We start from the raw sequence: 14,851 nt of genomic DNA on the forward strand, positions 1-14,851 counted from the left end.
TTTTGGTTTTCTTCCCCACTTGATTTTCAGGCAAGTGTGCAACAAGACGCGTATTCTCACTTCATAAATTTGCGGTGGAATGGGAAATGGGCATTTCAAGGCCAATAAAAGCCACCACATGAAATAAAACATCGCGGATCAAAAGAACCAACGCCTGGACATTTTTTTTCCCTCTACAAATTAAAAAAGGGGTAGTCTGCCACGCTTGATCATACCCCGAGTCCTGCCCCGCGCCTACGATTGGCTGGACGGACACACAAGGGGGGAAAGTTTGAATAAAATACAAGAGCATGGCACGAGTGTTGTCGTTCAAGCTTTTGCGCTTGGTCCAGCAGCGCTTGAGTTGTACTAGATAGATGGTCAAACAGCTGTAGGTGCGAGTAGTTCTGTGTAACTGATCTGAGAAGACCTTTGATTTTAGTTGACATTCATGCGTTTCTGGGGACGGACAGGCGTCTTTTAAATCGTCCATATCAGTCGTTTGTTTCTCAGCTGCATCAGTAACTGCACTTGGAGGAATCTAACAGTGGATAAGATGACAGCGATCAGAATGTTTTCGTCCATGCTGCTGCTGGTGCTGATGCAGTCCGGAGCTCTCTGCGCACGGAGGTTCCGGGGTGGCCGCAACCCACAACCACGACGCGTACCACCTCCTCCGACGTACCGGGCAGACCGGGGTGACACCACAGAGAGCTTCCCTCTGGATTTCACCGCCGTGGAGGAGAACATGGATAACTTCATGACACAAGTCAAGAACCTTGCGCAGTCCCTGTATCCGTGCTCAGCGCAGAAGCTCGACTACGACATGAAGCTGAACTTTTTGGAGAATACGTCAGTCACCTGCAATGACGGAAGTCCCGCGGGGTATGTACCATCTGAGAATAACATTACAGTGAAATAAATCTTTATTTCCATGTGTTTGGATCATCGACACGTCAAAGCAGAGTCAGCAGAGCAACAGTGCAGGAGCTGTTGTTTTGCTTTAATAGTACTTCAGCTGTGCGCACCACGTATGTTGGCCGTGCTGCTACCCGGAATAACCCACATGTATCTGGCGTGTGGGCAACAGCGCTTGTCTCAATAATACCCCAGTTTGGCGAGTACACAAAACACAAACTGTATTTATTCTCATTTGTTTTAAGCTATCCAAATGGTTTTTGCCTAAAACATTGAAGTTATGAAAAAATAAAAAATATGTTAGATACAATAAAATATAATAAAATAAACAATGCAGTGTTCCAAGACAAAATAAGATTCAGTCGGGTTAGGACAGACAGCTGCTTTGCGTCTGCAAAGCGTGAAATTTGCGGATAGCCACATGGATTACGCTTCATTTCCTTTGCTTCAAATTAGAATGCAGGATTTGAGCTGCAGAAAGTTTAGATTTAAGTTTTCATCTGCACGCCCACCTCTCTCTGTCTCCCTGAGGACTGTGCCAAGTGCACAAACTTTGACTTGTGATTTTAGAGCGGTGTAATGCTATGCTTTCTCTACTTGGCTACTGTAGGTTACTAAAACTTGCACAGTTTTCTGTCAGTGGCTCCTGTTGGTTGACAGTTTGTGCCAAATCAAAGATTTTATGTTTTGTGTGGTAAACATGAGATGAGCTCAGCAGAAATGTATGGCAGTAAGGAAGCCTGCAGGGAAACTAGAACTAAAGCACATTAACATCAGACACATTATCTCAGTGTATAACAGTCTACATAAACAATGTTCAGCCAGACCTATATAGACTCCTTTATTATTCATCTGACTGTAGGGAGTCAAGTTGTGGGTTAATTTATTTCCTATACAAATCATACTGATGGATCAACTTATGTTACGGCAGGTTGGGATTAATAAAACAGGCACTTTTAAAAGGTGTATGTTTTTATAGTCATTCATGTGTTTGCAAGAACAGCGGATTTTTCTTGTGTCCCAGCCAAGAATAAGATTTTATTTCACTATATAAAAGCTTTACTGTTAATGTTATCTGTGTCATATCATATCTGACAACTATCACTGGCCTGAAGAATGTATCTGGGACCAGTTCAGTGATGGGCAGACTTGACTTTATGGATTTAGTATCTTGTCTAATTTATGTTAAATCCCAGTGTGTGGTGGAGAGAGTGGTCCCTTAGTGCAGTAAAGCTCTGAGCTCTTTAGAGGTGCAGCATGAGGATGAGTGCAGAGGACAGTTACTGGCAGATGGTCATTTCATTGACTACGGTGGCTATTGTCAGCTGAGATGCTAATCCATCAGCTGGTAGCTGTATTTTCCAGAGAGGTGTTGTCAGTTACAGAAGGGTGCAAAACAAACAAAAACAAAATCACTGGATGTGAAGGTGGAACTTTGTGTGTTGCACTTGCTAGAGTAAGTGGGTTGAAGTAGTGATTTTCCCTCATGGTTTGTTCAGCTTGCCAAGCCCCACTTCACTTTGTTGTTTGGATGTAGCAAGTAGAGAGCACTGTCCTCAGGTTGCATCACTGACTATGGCTCATACTAATAATAATACAAGACATTAACTGCAGCCAAAGTGTGATTCAGTGTCTGAGTGGACAGCTCAGAGCGTCAGCCAAGTCTGATTTCTCTAAAGTCACTGAGATGTTTTTGGCAGTCTCTCGAGTTTAGGCGCTGGTAAAGTTGAGTAAAAACCCAATGACAAAAGACACACCTCTGAGGATCACATAGGCCCATTCTGCTACTTTACTCACTGTGCTTAATTAGCTTCAACTGTTATATTTCTGGTATTGACAGAATAAAAATCCTGCTGAGGACGGTGATGCACATCCTGCATGATGGGAGAACCACAACAGTATTGCCCTCTTCTGGCCTGACAACATACATCACAGAACCTATATTGTAGACACATTATCATACCTTTAGCTCAGCTGGGGCAATAAAAGTCACATTGGTGCATTAGGTAGCTATATTATGGGCATGTGTGGGCTCTATATACACTACAGCTATGGGCAGCAGGCTTGATTTTTAGCATGAGGACACAGCTGAATGATGAACTATGATAAGAAGAGACTATGATGGTACATTTCCTATTCTTGCTACATTAAACAAGAGGAATACCATCTACTGGCATCTACAGTACAAACAGGATAGGGGTCAGGATGAGGTTTATCTCCTGTTTGATCACTAGATCAGTTTTCCACATGCACAATATACACACAACCTCTGTGTCCTCGTCTGTGTACTTACTGACTTTATGTTTGTGGAATTTCTGTTTCGCTGTTTTGTCACCTTTTAGAGATAGGAGTCAACAAACTAAAAGGACGTCATTGTTTAGACAAAAAAAAATGATGTCATATTACATGCTTGGATACCATCGCTGATAGCAGAAACAGTGAGGGTATTACTTTTCAGCATTTACCTCATCGTCCCCTCTGAATAAGAAAGTACACCATGTCAAAATTGGGGAATGTGGCTATATCTCTCTGCTGTATAAATATTGTCAATCAGGCAGTATAAAATAAAGTTAAACATAAGTGACACACCTGCTGTGGTGAGTTGAATTCATTTTCTTTGCTCTGTTGCAGGTACTACCTGAAAGAATCTCGAGGCAGTAGACGGTGGTTAATATTCCTAGAGGGTAAGTTAAGGGCTATTTTAACGTCATGCATTAGTTAAAATGATGAATAGTTATAGGGAATGTGTGTGTGAATTTATCCATGTTGTACATTTTATATATCCATGTTTAGGCGGTTGGTACTGCTTCAACAAGGAGAACTGTGAAAGCCGATACGAGACCATGAGGAGACTGATGAGCTCATCCAAGTGGCCACAAACTAAAACAGGTCAGTCTCAGTCAGTCTGTATAGTTCATTACATTTCCATCGCCATGACTGTTACTCCACTTCTGGTCTGTACCAGATCCTGACCTCTAGAACAGATCCTACTGTAATGTCTAAGTAATTAAAAGGTTCGTATGTAACTGCATTCATCTGTGGTGTTATTGAGACTGACACCCGGTCATATAGCTGTGGTATAGGGCTACCTGGCGCCCGCTTCTGTAGAAAGAGACGCCTCCCTGCCTCAGTGCAGTGTAATAACTGTAATCCATGTGGTAATGATGATGAGGAAGAAGAGGATGTGTCTGGGAGTGCCAGGATGGCTAATGATACATGTTGATCTGTCGCTGCAGGCACGGGGATCCTGTCTCCACTGCCTGAAGAAAACCCTCACTGGTGGAATGCAAACATGGTGTAAGTTGACTCATGTCCATGTACTTATTGATGTTTATGTTTTAATCCTAGCCGACAACTTAGCCTCATGTTTCTTTGTGCAGGTTCATCCCGTACTGCTCCAGTGATGTGTGGAGCGGTGCTACAGCCAAAACAGAGCAAAGTAAGAAATGAAGGGCTGAGCAAAATCATAACATGTATCTTTTCTTACAAGATGTGTCATTTGACAGCTCCTCTGTGTTTGCATTCTGTGTAGGTGGCTATGCTTTCATGGGCTCACTAATCATTCAGGAGGTTGTGAAGGACCTGTTAAATAAAGGTCTGGACAATGCCAAGGTCCTCCTACTTGCTGGAAGCAGGTATGTTCATATGTGTAACATTAGTTTAATGATTTAAAATTCAAAATCTACATTTTATTCATAATATGAAATTATTTTTGCTTGCAGTGCGGGTGGTACTGGGGTCTTGCTGAACGTGGACCGTGTAGCAGAGCTACTGGAGGGACTAGGGCACACTGGGATACAAGTCCGAGGTCTGTCTGATTCTGGCTGGTTCCTGGACAACAAGCAGTACCACTGTACCGACTGTGTGGACACTGTGAGCTGTGCCCCCACTGAGACCATCAAGAGAGGCATCAAGTAAGGGAGTCAACAAAAGATTATCCTAAAATGTTAAAAGTCCAGATTTTCAGAAAAGGATGAATAGCATTTTAGTGATGAGATCAATATGTTGTTTATATTAAGGTCATATGTCATATCTATGCTTTTAATCTGTCCTGTCAGGTACTGGGGAGGGGTGGTACCAGAGAGGTGCCGGCAGACCCATGAAGGAGAGGAGTGGAACTGTTTTTTTGGATACAGGGTCTTCCCATCAATAAAAAGTGAGCCAGTGGTCTCATTTGGTGTTTTGTAAAATACACATGACTGTGCATGACTGTGCTTCAGTAACACATCTATATAAGTCCACTTCATCTCTGCAGTACACGTCTAAGTATATACTGCATACTATATATATATATATATCTATATATATATATACACACACACACTATAACCTTATATTAATCTTCCATTCTCCCTGGGCAGGCCCTGTGTTTGTGGTGCAGTGGCTTTTTGATGAGGCCCAGCTGACAGTGGACAACATCCAGCTAACAGGCCAGCCTGTACAAGAAGGCCAGTGGCGCTACATCCAAAACCTGGGCATAGAGCTGAGGAACACACTCAAAGATGTCCCGTAGGTTTATGTCTCTGTTTTTATAAAGAGGATTTAAGTAGGTTTTAGTTCATGGATTCAGACTGACTTGTATTTTTATTTTATTTATTTATGTATTTTTTTCTATTTTCAGAGCTATGTTTGCTCCTGCCTGCCTCTCTCATGAAGTTATTACCAGGAGGTGAGTATGACTTAATTTTCACAGACGACAAGAAACTTTGGGCTGGGGACATTCTACCTGTGAGCTGACAGCGCCCTCTTGTGTTATGTTTTAGTTACTGGATTGACGTGCAGGTTAAAGGCACCTCCTTACCTCGAGCACTGCACTGCTGGGACCGGAGCCTCCACGACAACAGGAACAACAAGGCTCCACCCAAAGGTTGCCCCGTGCATCTGATTGACAGCTGCCCGTGGCCACACTGCAACCCCACATGCCCAACCATCCGAGACCAGTTCACAGGACAAGAGATGAACGTCATTCAGTTCCTCATGCACATGGGCTTTGATGTGCAAAAGATGGCTCAACAGCAGGGAATGGACCCCAGCAAGCTACTGGGCATGCTCAGCAGCGGCAGCTAGAGGGACACAGACAGACACACACATACATACATTCACAGTATCTCCAAGCTTAATCCAAGCAAGGCAGACTGGTCTCCCTGACCTGTCTCCCATGCCTGATACCTCCAACTACTCATCAGTCTTCATAACCCATAACGTTTAGTTCAAACCTCAGTCACAAAAATGGTGTTAGATTTGTCCCACAGTCCCTTTCCTCACAATTTGGTGCTGATAAGTAGGGGCAGTACAACACCATATAGAGGCACAACTCTCTGCTAATTTCCATTTAACTTATCTTTTGCTTTGTAAAAGAAAAAATATTACGAATGTAATCCAGTTTTAAGGATGCTCATTGTGTAGTTTTTTTAAATATTTTTTTCATCCTTTCATATAGATTGCATTTAGTCATTGTTACTTAAAAAAAAACACCACAATGACGTAAGGAAGCTGTCTGTGTTAAGTAGTCACCATAGCAAATTACACAACAGAAAATATCTCCTCACACACTCGCCTACATCATGTCAGAAACAAGGTCAGAAAAGCACTGGATCATAAAATAAATTTTATATTTTAGTCTAAAACAACGTCAGGAACGATAGAGAGAAGCAGCTGACACCAATACTTCTCTAATCAAGTCACTGTATAAAATGAGGTTGGATTAGGATACTCTTCACATAGTTACGCTACTGAAACTAAAACCATAAATAGACAAAGATCAACTTGTTACTAATGAAAGCAATTATAATTAAATTGTCCAAAAAATAATTCAAAAAGAACGAAAGACAGACAATGCTTTACACTTTTTTTTATCACTCTTGTGGCTATTGTGGGATGTAAGAAAAGGTTCCTTCTTTGACAGCTGGAAATGTGCCATGATATCTGGTTCAGTTGTGTACTGAAACTGATTGTGGTGCTTAAGTGGGCCTGGGAACACTTTAAAGGTCTATCAGTACCTACACACACCACAGTGCCATTAGATCTAGCCTATACCTCTGTCATAGGCCATATTATCACAAGAGGACTGTTGAAACCCGATCAAAGGGTACACACATTAGATCACCTCTGTAGTTCAGCGATCTTCAGATCAATGCAATGGACATTTAAAGGGAGACAATTACTGTGTATTATATATATTTTTTGAGTATTTGTATAGGTTCTTTCAAGTGTTTACTATTGTAACTCCCTTATATTTCATAATAGAGATCACTTTTTAATATAATGACAATGTTGTATGTAATGAAGTCTTTATAAATGATGTTTTTTTTTAAAGGACCTCTATTGCGCATCACACCAGAAAAGAAAAGGTATTACTAAATGTAATTTTATTCTGTAACATATTTTTTAAACAGAAAAAACTCAAGCTACATTGGTAATTTACATATTTATTTTGTTATGTAAATCATATTTATAAGTGCTATTTTCACAGAGAAGTGATTCTTTGTAAATTGTAAATAGATTGCTATTTTTTTCTTTTCGTGTTGATTGCATGTCTTTGTATCAAACCAGAAAGAAAAGACACATTACATATACTACAAGGTAAAAATTCTTGTGCAGTCTTGTTATTATGTTGATGCTTTTTGCTACTATAATTACTAGTAGTTATTAATTAAGATTAAGTTACCCTTATTAGTCACACAAATGGGGAAATTCCATTACCACCCAAAGTGAACACACACCCAGAGCAGCCAGTGCTGCGGTGCCTGGGGAGCAGTTGGGGGTCCAGTGCTTTGCTCAAGGGTCTCACCTCAGTCGTGGTATTGAAGGTGGACAGGGGCACTGGCTATTCACTCCATCCCACCAACAATTCCTGCCAGACCTGAGACTCAAACCCACAATTTTCAGTTTACAAGTCTGACTCCCTATCCATTAGGCCACTATATAGAAGTAATAGTAGCAGCAGTACTAAAATAATGTTACTTACACAAGTCTCATATCCATTTTACAGCCACAGTAGTTTAGCAGGAGGTGAAGTCAGCAGTTCCCCTTGGCTTCCCACACAGTTTGTCACTATTTTGAAATATCTGTTAATAGTTATGAGACTGACATTTAAAAACTTTTCAATAAATAAATGTGGTCACTAGGACAATATATAGACTAGAGTGGATAAAGTGAATTAAGAAATGTTTTCAATAATTTACATTTTCCCATTCTGAGCCACCAAAAAATGTCTTATATTTACCGCAATACAGATACCTGTCATCTACGCATTGTAGTCTTCTCTGCAATGTGTAAATACAGTGTATTGGGCACAGTGCTAAAAAGATTATTTAGATAAAAAATAAAATTCTGTCATTCATAAAATTCTCAAAAATAGTAATTTGGCTTTTTTTTTTAAGAGAGGACATTCTTCCCTCTTTCATTACAGACCACCGCCTTAAACCCAGAAAACCTTTTTCGGACCCTATTGTTACTAATTTGAGGTAGGTAAACTGCTCCACCACCACTATATACAACTTTTTTTTATAAGCCATAGAAAACATTTTAAAATCACTGCTCCCCAAATATGAGTGTCTGATTGTAAGCTTTTTTTTTTGGGACAAACACGCAGCCCAATCAGAGTCATATAATAACTATATAATAGAATAATCAGTGGTAATCATGAATACTGGAAGTCAAAAATCATAGCAAACTGATATCACAGTATTTTAAGTAACTGCTAATTCATTTCCACTTCCCTCTCACATACATAACTCAACCCTGTCATCACTTGTGTATAATCATCCCTCTGGACCTGTATGTAATTTCTGTCTCTAATGGGAGTCTTAACCTCTCTCCCTGTCATTACTGTGCATAAATGCCAGTTTCTTACTGAAGGAGTTCTGACTCAGCCACTCTGGGTGTTCCCTAGAAATACGACTCCCATACTGCCTGCCACATGTAGCCTCCCACCCCTCTGTGGAATATAGACCCCCTATTTATAGGACTGGCAGGGCCTGTAACCCTGGGCACGGCACAAACTTTCATTTAAACAGCCATCCCTAGCAATCCGCTGAGTATACACAGACACACACACAGCACACACTGGAGAGAGAGGGTGTGTGTTGGTGTAAGAAAGAGTAGGAGACCAAATCGGAGAGGCAAAAGAAGACAGAAAGAGTGAGACAAGGCACAAGAGACAGAGCCAATAGCCTGCGTGATTTTGATGGACAGTTAAGGGCATACAGTGAAGAAATTACAAGGACAGAGTGACTGAGTAATGGAATTTGACTGACAGGAAAGAAACTAGTCCACCTGTTCGGCACTGACAGCTATTGTTGGAAGATTGATCTCTGAATATGGCTTACAGAAGAAAATTTATTGGACAAGACCTTACTTCATTTTGAGGTTTTGACACACTGGACAATTTGGTGATCGAAGAAAGCAAGCAAGGGAAAACCAGGATTTCTGAAGACATACACTACTGCTTTTTGTAAGACCAAGATCATATTTTCATTCTCAAAAAACACTTCAAAAGCATTAGAAAATCATAGATACCAGCATTATGGTACTTCTAGGGAAAAGATTCTTTTTTTTGTGTAGCTTTTAAATGTTTGCAGTTTAGCTGAGACATTTGTTTAAAGCAAAACAACTTCTGATCAAAAGGTTTTTAAAAAGTTGATTTCTAGGGTCTAAATAAATGTTCTTCACCGTGATAAACTGCAGTATAAACTTCGACATTACAGTGTATCTGAAGTGCACCACTGTAATTGAAAAAATTACAGACATTTCAAAATAAGAGCCATCTATAAAAAGCAACCAAGAAAAGGGTGAGGTTTGTGACGTAGGCCACAAGACCGCTCAAGACAGAGAACAGGACATCAACAATTGCACCAAGAAAAACAACTGCTTTTGGGAGACAACACACACCATGGATTCTCATGGAGGACACTACCTCAACAAAGATGCTGTGTTGTCACCGTTAGGTGCAGCTCGGATATGCCAATTGCTACTTGGCTGCACCATAATGGCCCTTGTGTCCCATGGTGCAGGCTACAGTGCCACCTATGGAAACTTCTGCATGTTTGTGTGGTGCTTCTGCTTTGCTGTCACACTGGTCGTGTTCACCTTGGACATCACACGGCTCCACACATGCATGCCCATTTCCTGGGATAACTTCACTGTGGCCTTTGCCATGCTGGCAACACTCATGTACATCACTGCCTCTGTGGTTTACCCTGTTTACTTCCTCCAAACAGAGTGCCCTGATGAGGGCTGTGAAGTGCAAATCTACCGTATTGCCGTCACTGTCTGCTCCAGTGTCTGCTGCTTCCCCTATGGAACTGAGGTATTCTTAACTCGAGCTAAACCGGGGGCTGTGGTTGGTTATATGGCAACTGTGTCTGGTCTACTCAAGGTGGTCCAGAGCTTTGTGGCCTGTATCATTTTTGGAGCCCTTGCTAATGACAGTGAGTACAATGAGTACATTGCTACCCAGTACTGTGTGGTGGTGTACAGCCTGTGCTTCTCTGTCACTGTCATAGTGGTTATATTGACAGTTTCCGGGAGGACATCTGCCCTGCGGTTCCCCTTTGACCGTTTTGTGGTTATCTATACCTTCTTTGCTGTGATCCTTTACCTCAGTACCTCACTGATTTGGCCCATCTTCAGCTTTGACAAGAAGTATGGCAACACTACTCGTCCTGAGGACTGCCATCGTGGGGAATGTCCCTGGGATAGCAAGCTGGTGGTGGCGGTGTTCACCAATGTTAACCTGATCCTGTATTTTGTTGATTTGGTTTACTCCCAGAGGATTCGCTTTGTCTCCAGCTCTGCTGTCTGAGAAAAACCTCTTCTCTTAAGACTATTTAGCCTCTGAGACAGAAAAAAACGTCTGAGGGCGCACCTAACATGCCCTCCACAGTCTGGTCTCTGTGAAGAACTCATTCCCTTGGATCCATTGATTCATGGTTTTATGTATGTGTGACATTTTTTAATCTCAGTAATTATCTAATATTGAGCCTAATTACATTTACCCACTACCCATGATACAAACATTAGCACATTATACACTTAGAAGCTTTTCTCCAGTGTTTCTGTCCCCTCCATGACGCTTCAGTGTTCTTAAACAAGACCACCCTAATGGAGTGGTTGATAATGTTTATAGCTTCAGATCAGTGTTACGTCACATGGACTCATTTAATCTTACATAGAATAAGCAATTTATTTAATGAACATATCTATCATAATATGCATAGCAAATTTTAAGTCTAAATTATGCACTGAATAATGCTTTGGGTTTTGGTTTTCTAGCCATTTGGCTGTAATTTCTTCTAAAGTGTATCCCTCATGTTTGTAATGCCAGAAGTATAAGTTTATTAGGCTTTTGTTGTTTGAGTGTTAAATATATTTAAGGAAGAATTTTGAATGGTATAAAATGAACTGATTGTTTGGAAAAAGCACACTGTGTAATATTTACTCTTACTGTGTTTCTAATATGTTCCATGTTTAATAAAATATCAAATAGTGTTTTGTTGGTCTTTGTGCATGAGATCTTAATTCATCTACGAACCTTTACTTCCACCTTTCATAACACAAGACTCTTATTTAACAGTGAAAAATGACTGTCGATAAAGAAAAAGAGTTATGTCCCTGAAATTCCCTCAGCCATGCATTACATGCTTTCAGCCAGTAGATGGCGGTATAGTGCTGCCGTCCTGGTCAACCCCGTGAGGTAAAACCTGATGCAACAGCCTTTCCGGTTTCACAGAGCTGACCCCAAACCACGCTGATTGGGTCGAGTATGTTACGTATTGAAAAGGCGCACGCTCATTGGCTCGCTCGTTTGACAGTCAAACTTCTCTTCGCGTGTACAGTGCAGTGAGCGGCAGCGGAGCCACGTTGATATTGTTGTAATTTCATGTAAATCCGATGATCTACTGGTTGGCCAGTCGGTCTATTTAGGAGCACCTCGATTGGATTAGTAAGTCTTTTTTTTCTGTAGTAGCATAAAACATTTACTACAAGTAATACGGCGTGTTTGTGTGTTCAGAAAGCTCGTTTGGCGTTAAGGAAGTAACAGTTTGTTTACTATAACATCCAACTACAAGCTGCTTGGCCGCTGTTTAAGAAATGATCAGCAGTGTTGAGATGAAATAGATTAAACCTTGCTAAAGCTACTGTTTCTAACTCTGTGCAGGTAGAATGAGTGTGGGTTTCATAGGAGCGGGCCAGCTGGCCCACGCTCTGGTGAGAGGCTTCACAGCTGCAGGTGGGTTTTTGAATCATACTGTACCATGCATGTATTATTCACAGATGCATTGTGGGGTTAATGTATGTTGATTGCAATCAGACACTGAAATTTGATTTTTGGACATTTTCCTCCATCAAGGCGTGATTGCCACCCACAGAATCACAGCCAGTTCCCCAGACACAGACCTCCCCACAGTACAGGGACTACGGGTGGGTAGACAGTAAAGGATGAGTATTAATAATGTCTTTTCTGCCAGTAATTCTATTTAATCCAGAATATGTTTTTATTCATGCTTTCAAGTGGGAAGTAGCCAGTATAAGTATACTTCTGTCCAGTAAACTAATGAAATCCCTGTCCTTTGTACAGAAATTGGGTGTGAGTTTCACCACAAGCAACAAAGAAACAGTGAGCAAAAGTGATGTTCTCTTCCTGGCTGTGAAGCCCCACATCATTCCTTTTGTACTGGATGAGATTGGACCTGACATCGAAGATCGTCACCTTATTGTCTCCTGTGCAGCAGGTGTCACTATTAACTCAATAGAGAAGGCAAGTCGTAGCCCTCTGTCTTCCCCTGTAACTAACTGAACCGAGATTTTTAATAGCTACAATGGACAATATTGACAAAACCAATTATCTTTTTGTCACTCAGTACTTAGTTAGTATAAAATACTGTGGGTAAGAGAATTAATGCATGTACTATATTTAATCCAGAGTTATGTAAAGGTGAGTAGTGTGGGTGTGATGCTGAGCAGGTACATGTAGCCATTGTTTGTTCAAGTTATAAAGATAAAAAGATACATATACAAGAGATAATTTTACCTCAGTTTTGTTTTAATGTTGAGGCAGTTCATGAAATATTGCACTTGAAATATCTCCACTTGCAGAAGCTGCAGCAGTATCGCTCTTCTCCAAAGGTAATGCGCTGCATGACCAACACTCCAGTGGTGGTGCGTGAAGGAGCCACTGTGTATGCCACAGGCACCTATGCAGATGTGGAGGATGGAAAGCTTCTGGAGCAGCTGATGGCCAGTGTAGGATATTGCACTGAGGTGGAAGAAGACCTGATTGATGCCGTTACCGGCCTGAGTGGCAGTGGTCCTGCTTACGTGAGTGACTTACATAGTATCCACTGTGTTTTACTATGCAGCCTCACCTGTAGCAACTGTAGGCAAAAGGTCTTTTGGATTGGTGTGATTCATTTTGATGACTGTGTCCTTGCAGGCTTTTACAGCTGTAGATGCTCTTGCTGATGGTGGAGTGAAAATGGGCCTTCCCAGGAGACTGGCCGTGCGACTTGGAGCCCAAGCTCTGCTGGTATGGCCTTATACATACAAAATATACAGATTATAGGAGTGTTTTGTCTAGCAATGTTCTGTTCATTTCCCCGCGTTTTATTTTTTTTATTGGTGTAGGTAGTTTAAATGTCCTTTGCTCAGTTACATTTTTAAAAATTTGTTTCACCTTGGGAAATTTTAAATATTCTGGCAAGAAAATTAAGGCAAAAAATAATTACTCTTGAGTCATCTTGGCATTCTAATACTGATTATTGTGCTCAGTTGCTGGAAAATAAATAAAACTTAAAACTGTTCTGCCAGATTTACTGTAGCCTATCTTGCTTAGTTTCAGAAACACAATTAAGACATTTAGTGTCTGAATAAAGATACAGTATCTCCATACTGTGTATGACATATTCAGTGCTATAACAGTCTAATGCAACTCTCTTTGTGCTTCTTCAAAGGGGGCTTCTCGAATGCTGTTGGACTCAGAGCAGCACCCTGGTCAACTCAAGGATAACGTGTGTTCACCAGGGGGCGCCACCATCCACGCCTTACATGTTATGGAGAGTGGTGGTTTCCGCAGCCTCTTGATTAATGCTGTAGAGGCCTCCTGTGTTAGGACTAGGTAGGCTGCTTAGATCAAATCTGATGACAGATAAACCAACAAATCATATTTTCTGCCATAGGCATGCACAGGAAATGCTTTTAAGTTAATTGCCTTACCTCAGTGGCCTCAAGGTGAGCTTTTGAAGTTTGGATTTCAAGCAGTAGGTGGGGCTATGCGCAAATAATTTCAAAATGTCCTCTGGTTATAGTGTTAAGATGATTATAAAGCTGCTTTATTTTTCTGTGGGAAATACAGGTGCTGCATGTTTTGAATGTCTCTGTGTTCCTTCCCTTCTCTAAAAAGGGAACTTCAGTATTTGGCTGACCAAGAGAAAATCTCACCAGCTGCCATAAAGAAAACAACCCTGGACAAAGTGCTGCAGCAGCCAGGAGTGACTGCAGATACAGTTGGAATCAGGCCTCGTGGGATCAGTTTCTTCAACAATAGTAACCCCAGGACCAAAAAGAACTAATCGTGTTTTTTGTAAGGCAGAGAAACCACATACTTTGTGACCTGTCACAACACTGACAATGTCATATATGCTGTCAATAAACCACTGTTAGCAGACGACTGCTGAAACATGTAACCTCGTGGAGGATTACTTTCTAGAAAAATAATCAATTTACTTCAGGATGATGAGGCAAAATCTGTAAGAGGAATATTTTATATTCGTAATGAATTGCCTTTCCTTTGTAAAGTTTCCTGTTTCTAATTGGTTGCATTCCCTTTGAAAATTAATGTGCTAGTTGTATTAGTTCTCTCATCAGTTGATGGATGGTATAACAATTCAAACATGATGTGATGTTTGGTATGGCGTTTTACGTCTTATTTTATGGGGTCCTTTTTGGTGGTAGT

General features: G+C 41.0%; 3 protein-coding genes across 3 annotated transcripts; all 3 read left to right on the plus strand.

Annotated features, from left to right (window-relative positions):
- The first annotated feature begins 321 nt into the window (after nt 1-321).
- notum1a (notum, palmitoleoyl-protein carboxylesterase a) lies at nt 322-6,557 on the plus strand. The gene is made up of 11 exons (XM_026325984.1): nt 322-864; nt 3,529-3,581; nt 3,691-3,786; nt 4,134-4,194; nt 4,278-4,336; nt 4,430-4,532; nt 4,620-4,811; nt 4,956-5,053; nt 5,259-5,406; nt 5,519-5,566; nt 5,661-6,557. Exons 1-11 carry the CDS (start codon nt 536-538, stop codon nt 5,962-5,964), a joined length of 1,491 nt encoding a protein of 496 aa, XP_026181769.1. The 5' UTR covers nt 322-535; the 3' UTR covers nt 5,965-6,557.
- A 2,323-nt stretch (nt 6,558-8,880) lies between these two features.
- myadml2 (myeloid associated differentiation marker like 2) lies at nt 8,881-11,296 on the plus strand. The gene has a single exon (XM_026324155.1). It carries the CDS (start codon nt 9,791-9,793, stop codon nt 10,700-10,702), a length of 912 nt encoding a protein of 303 aa, XP_026179940.1. The 5' UTR covers nt 8,881-9,790; the 3' UTR covers nt 10,703-11,296.
- Nucleotides 11,297-11,702: 406 nt separating this feature from the next.
- Nucleotides 11,703-14,579, plus strand: pycr1a (pyrroline-5-carboxylate reductase 1a). The gene is made up of 8 exons (XM_026325129.1): nt 11,703-11,842; nt 12,059-12,130; nt 12,251-12,321; nt 12,479-12,658; nt 12,997-13,218; nt 13,334-13,426; nt 13,851-14,014; nt 14,300-14,579. Exons 2-8 carry the CDS (start codon nt 12,064-12,066, stop codon nt 14,466-14,468), a joined length of 966 nt encoding a protein of 321 aa, XP_026180914.1. The 5' UTR covers nt 11,703-11,842; nt 12,059-12,063; the 3' UTR covers nt 14,469-14,579.
- The last annotated feature ends 272 nt before the right edge of the window (nt 14,580-14,851 follow it).

The sequence above is a fragment of the Mastacembelus armatus genome, chromosome 8, assembly GCF_900324485.2.
Source record: "Mastacembelus armatus chromosome 8, fMasArm1.2, whole genome shotgun sequence".
In the NCBI taxonomy this organism is placed as follows: domain Eukaryota; kingdom Metazoa; phylum Chordata; class Actinopteri; order Synbranchiformes; family Mastacembelidae; genus Mastacembelus; species Mastacembelus armatus.

Excerpts from the sequence above, each read along its gene's own strand:
- pycr1a (XM_026325129.1), top strand. The coding sequence starts at position 12,064 with ATGAGTGTGGGTTTCATAGGAGCGGGCCAGCTGGCCCACGCTCTGGTG. Across the intron at positions 12,322-12,478 it reads CCACAGTACAGGGACTACGG|AAATTGGGTGTGAGTTTCAC; the intron begins GTGGGTAGACAG and ends TCCTTTGTACAG. Across the intron at positions 13,427-13,850 it reads TTGGAGCCCAAGCTCTGCTG|GGGGCTTCTCGAATGCTGTT; the intron begins GTATGGCCTTAT and ends GCTTCTTCAAAG.
- notum1a (XM_026325984.1), top strand. The coding sequence starts at position 536 with ATGACAGCGATCAGAATGTTTTCGTCCATGCTGCTGCTGGTGCTGATG. Across the intron at positions 3,582-3,690 it reads GTGGTTAATATTCCTAGAGG|GCGGTTGGTACTGCTTCAAC; the intron begins GTAAGTTAAGGG and ends ATCCATGTTTAG. Across the intron at positions 4,337-4,429 it reads TACAGCCAAAACAGAGCAAA|GTGGCTATGCTTTCATGGGC; the intron begins GTAAGAAATGAA and ends CATTCTGTGTAG.
- myadml2 (XM_026324155.1), top strand. The coding sequence starts at position 9,791 with ATGGATTCTCATGGAGGACACTACCTCAACAAAGATGCTGTGTTGTCA.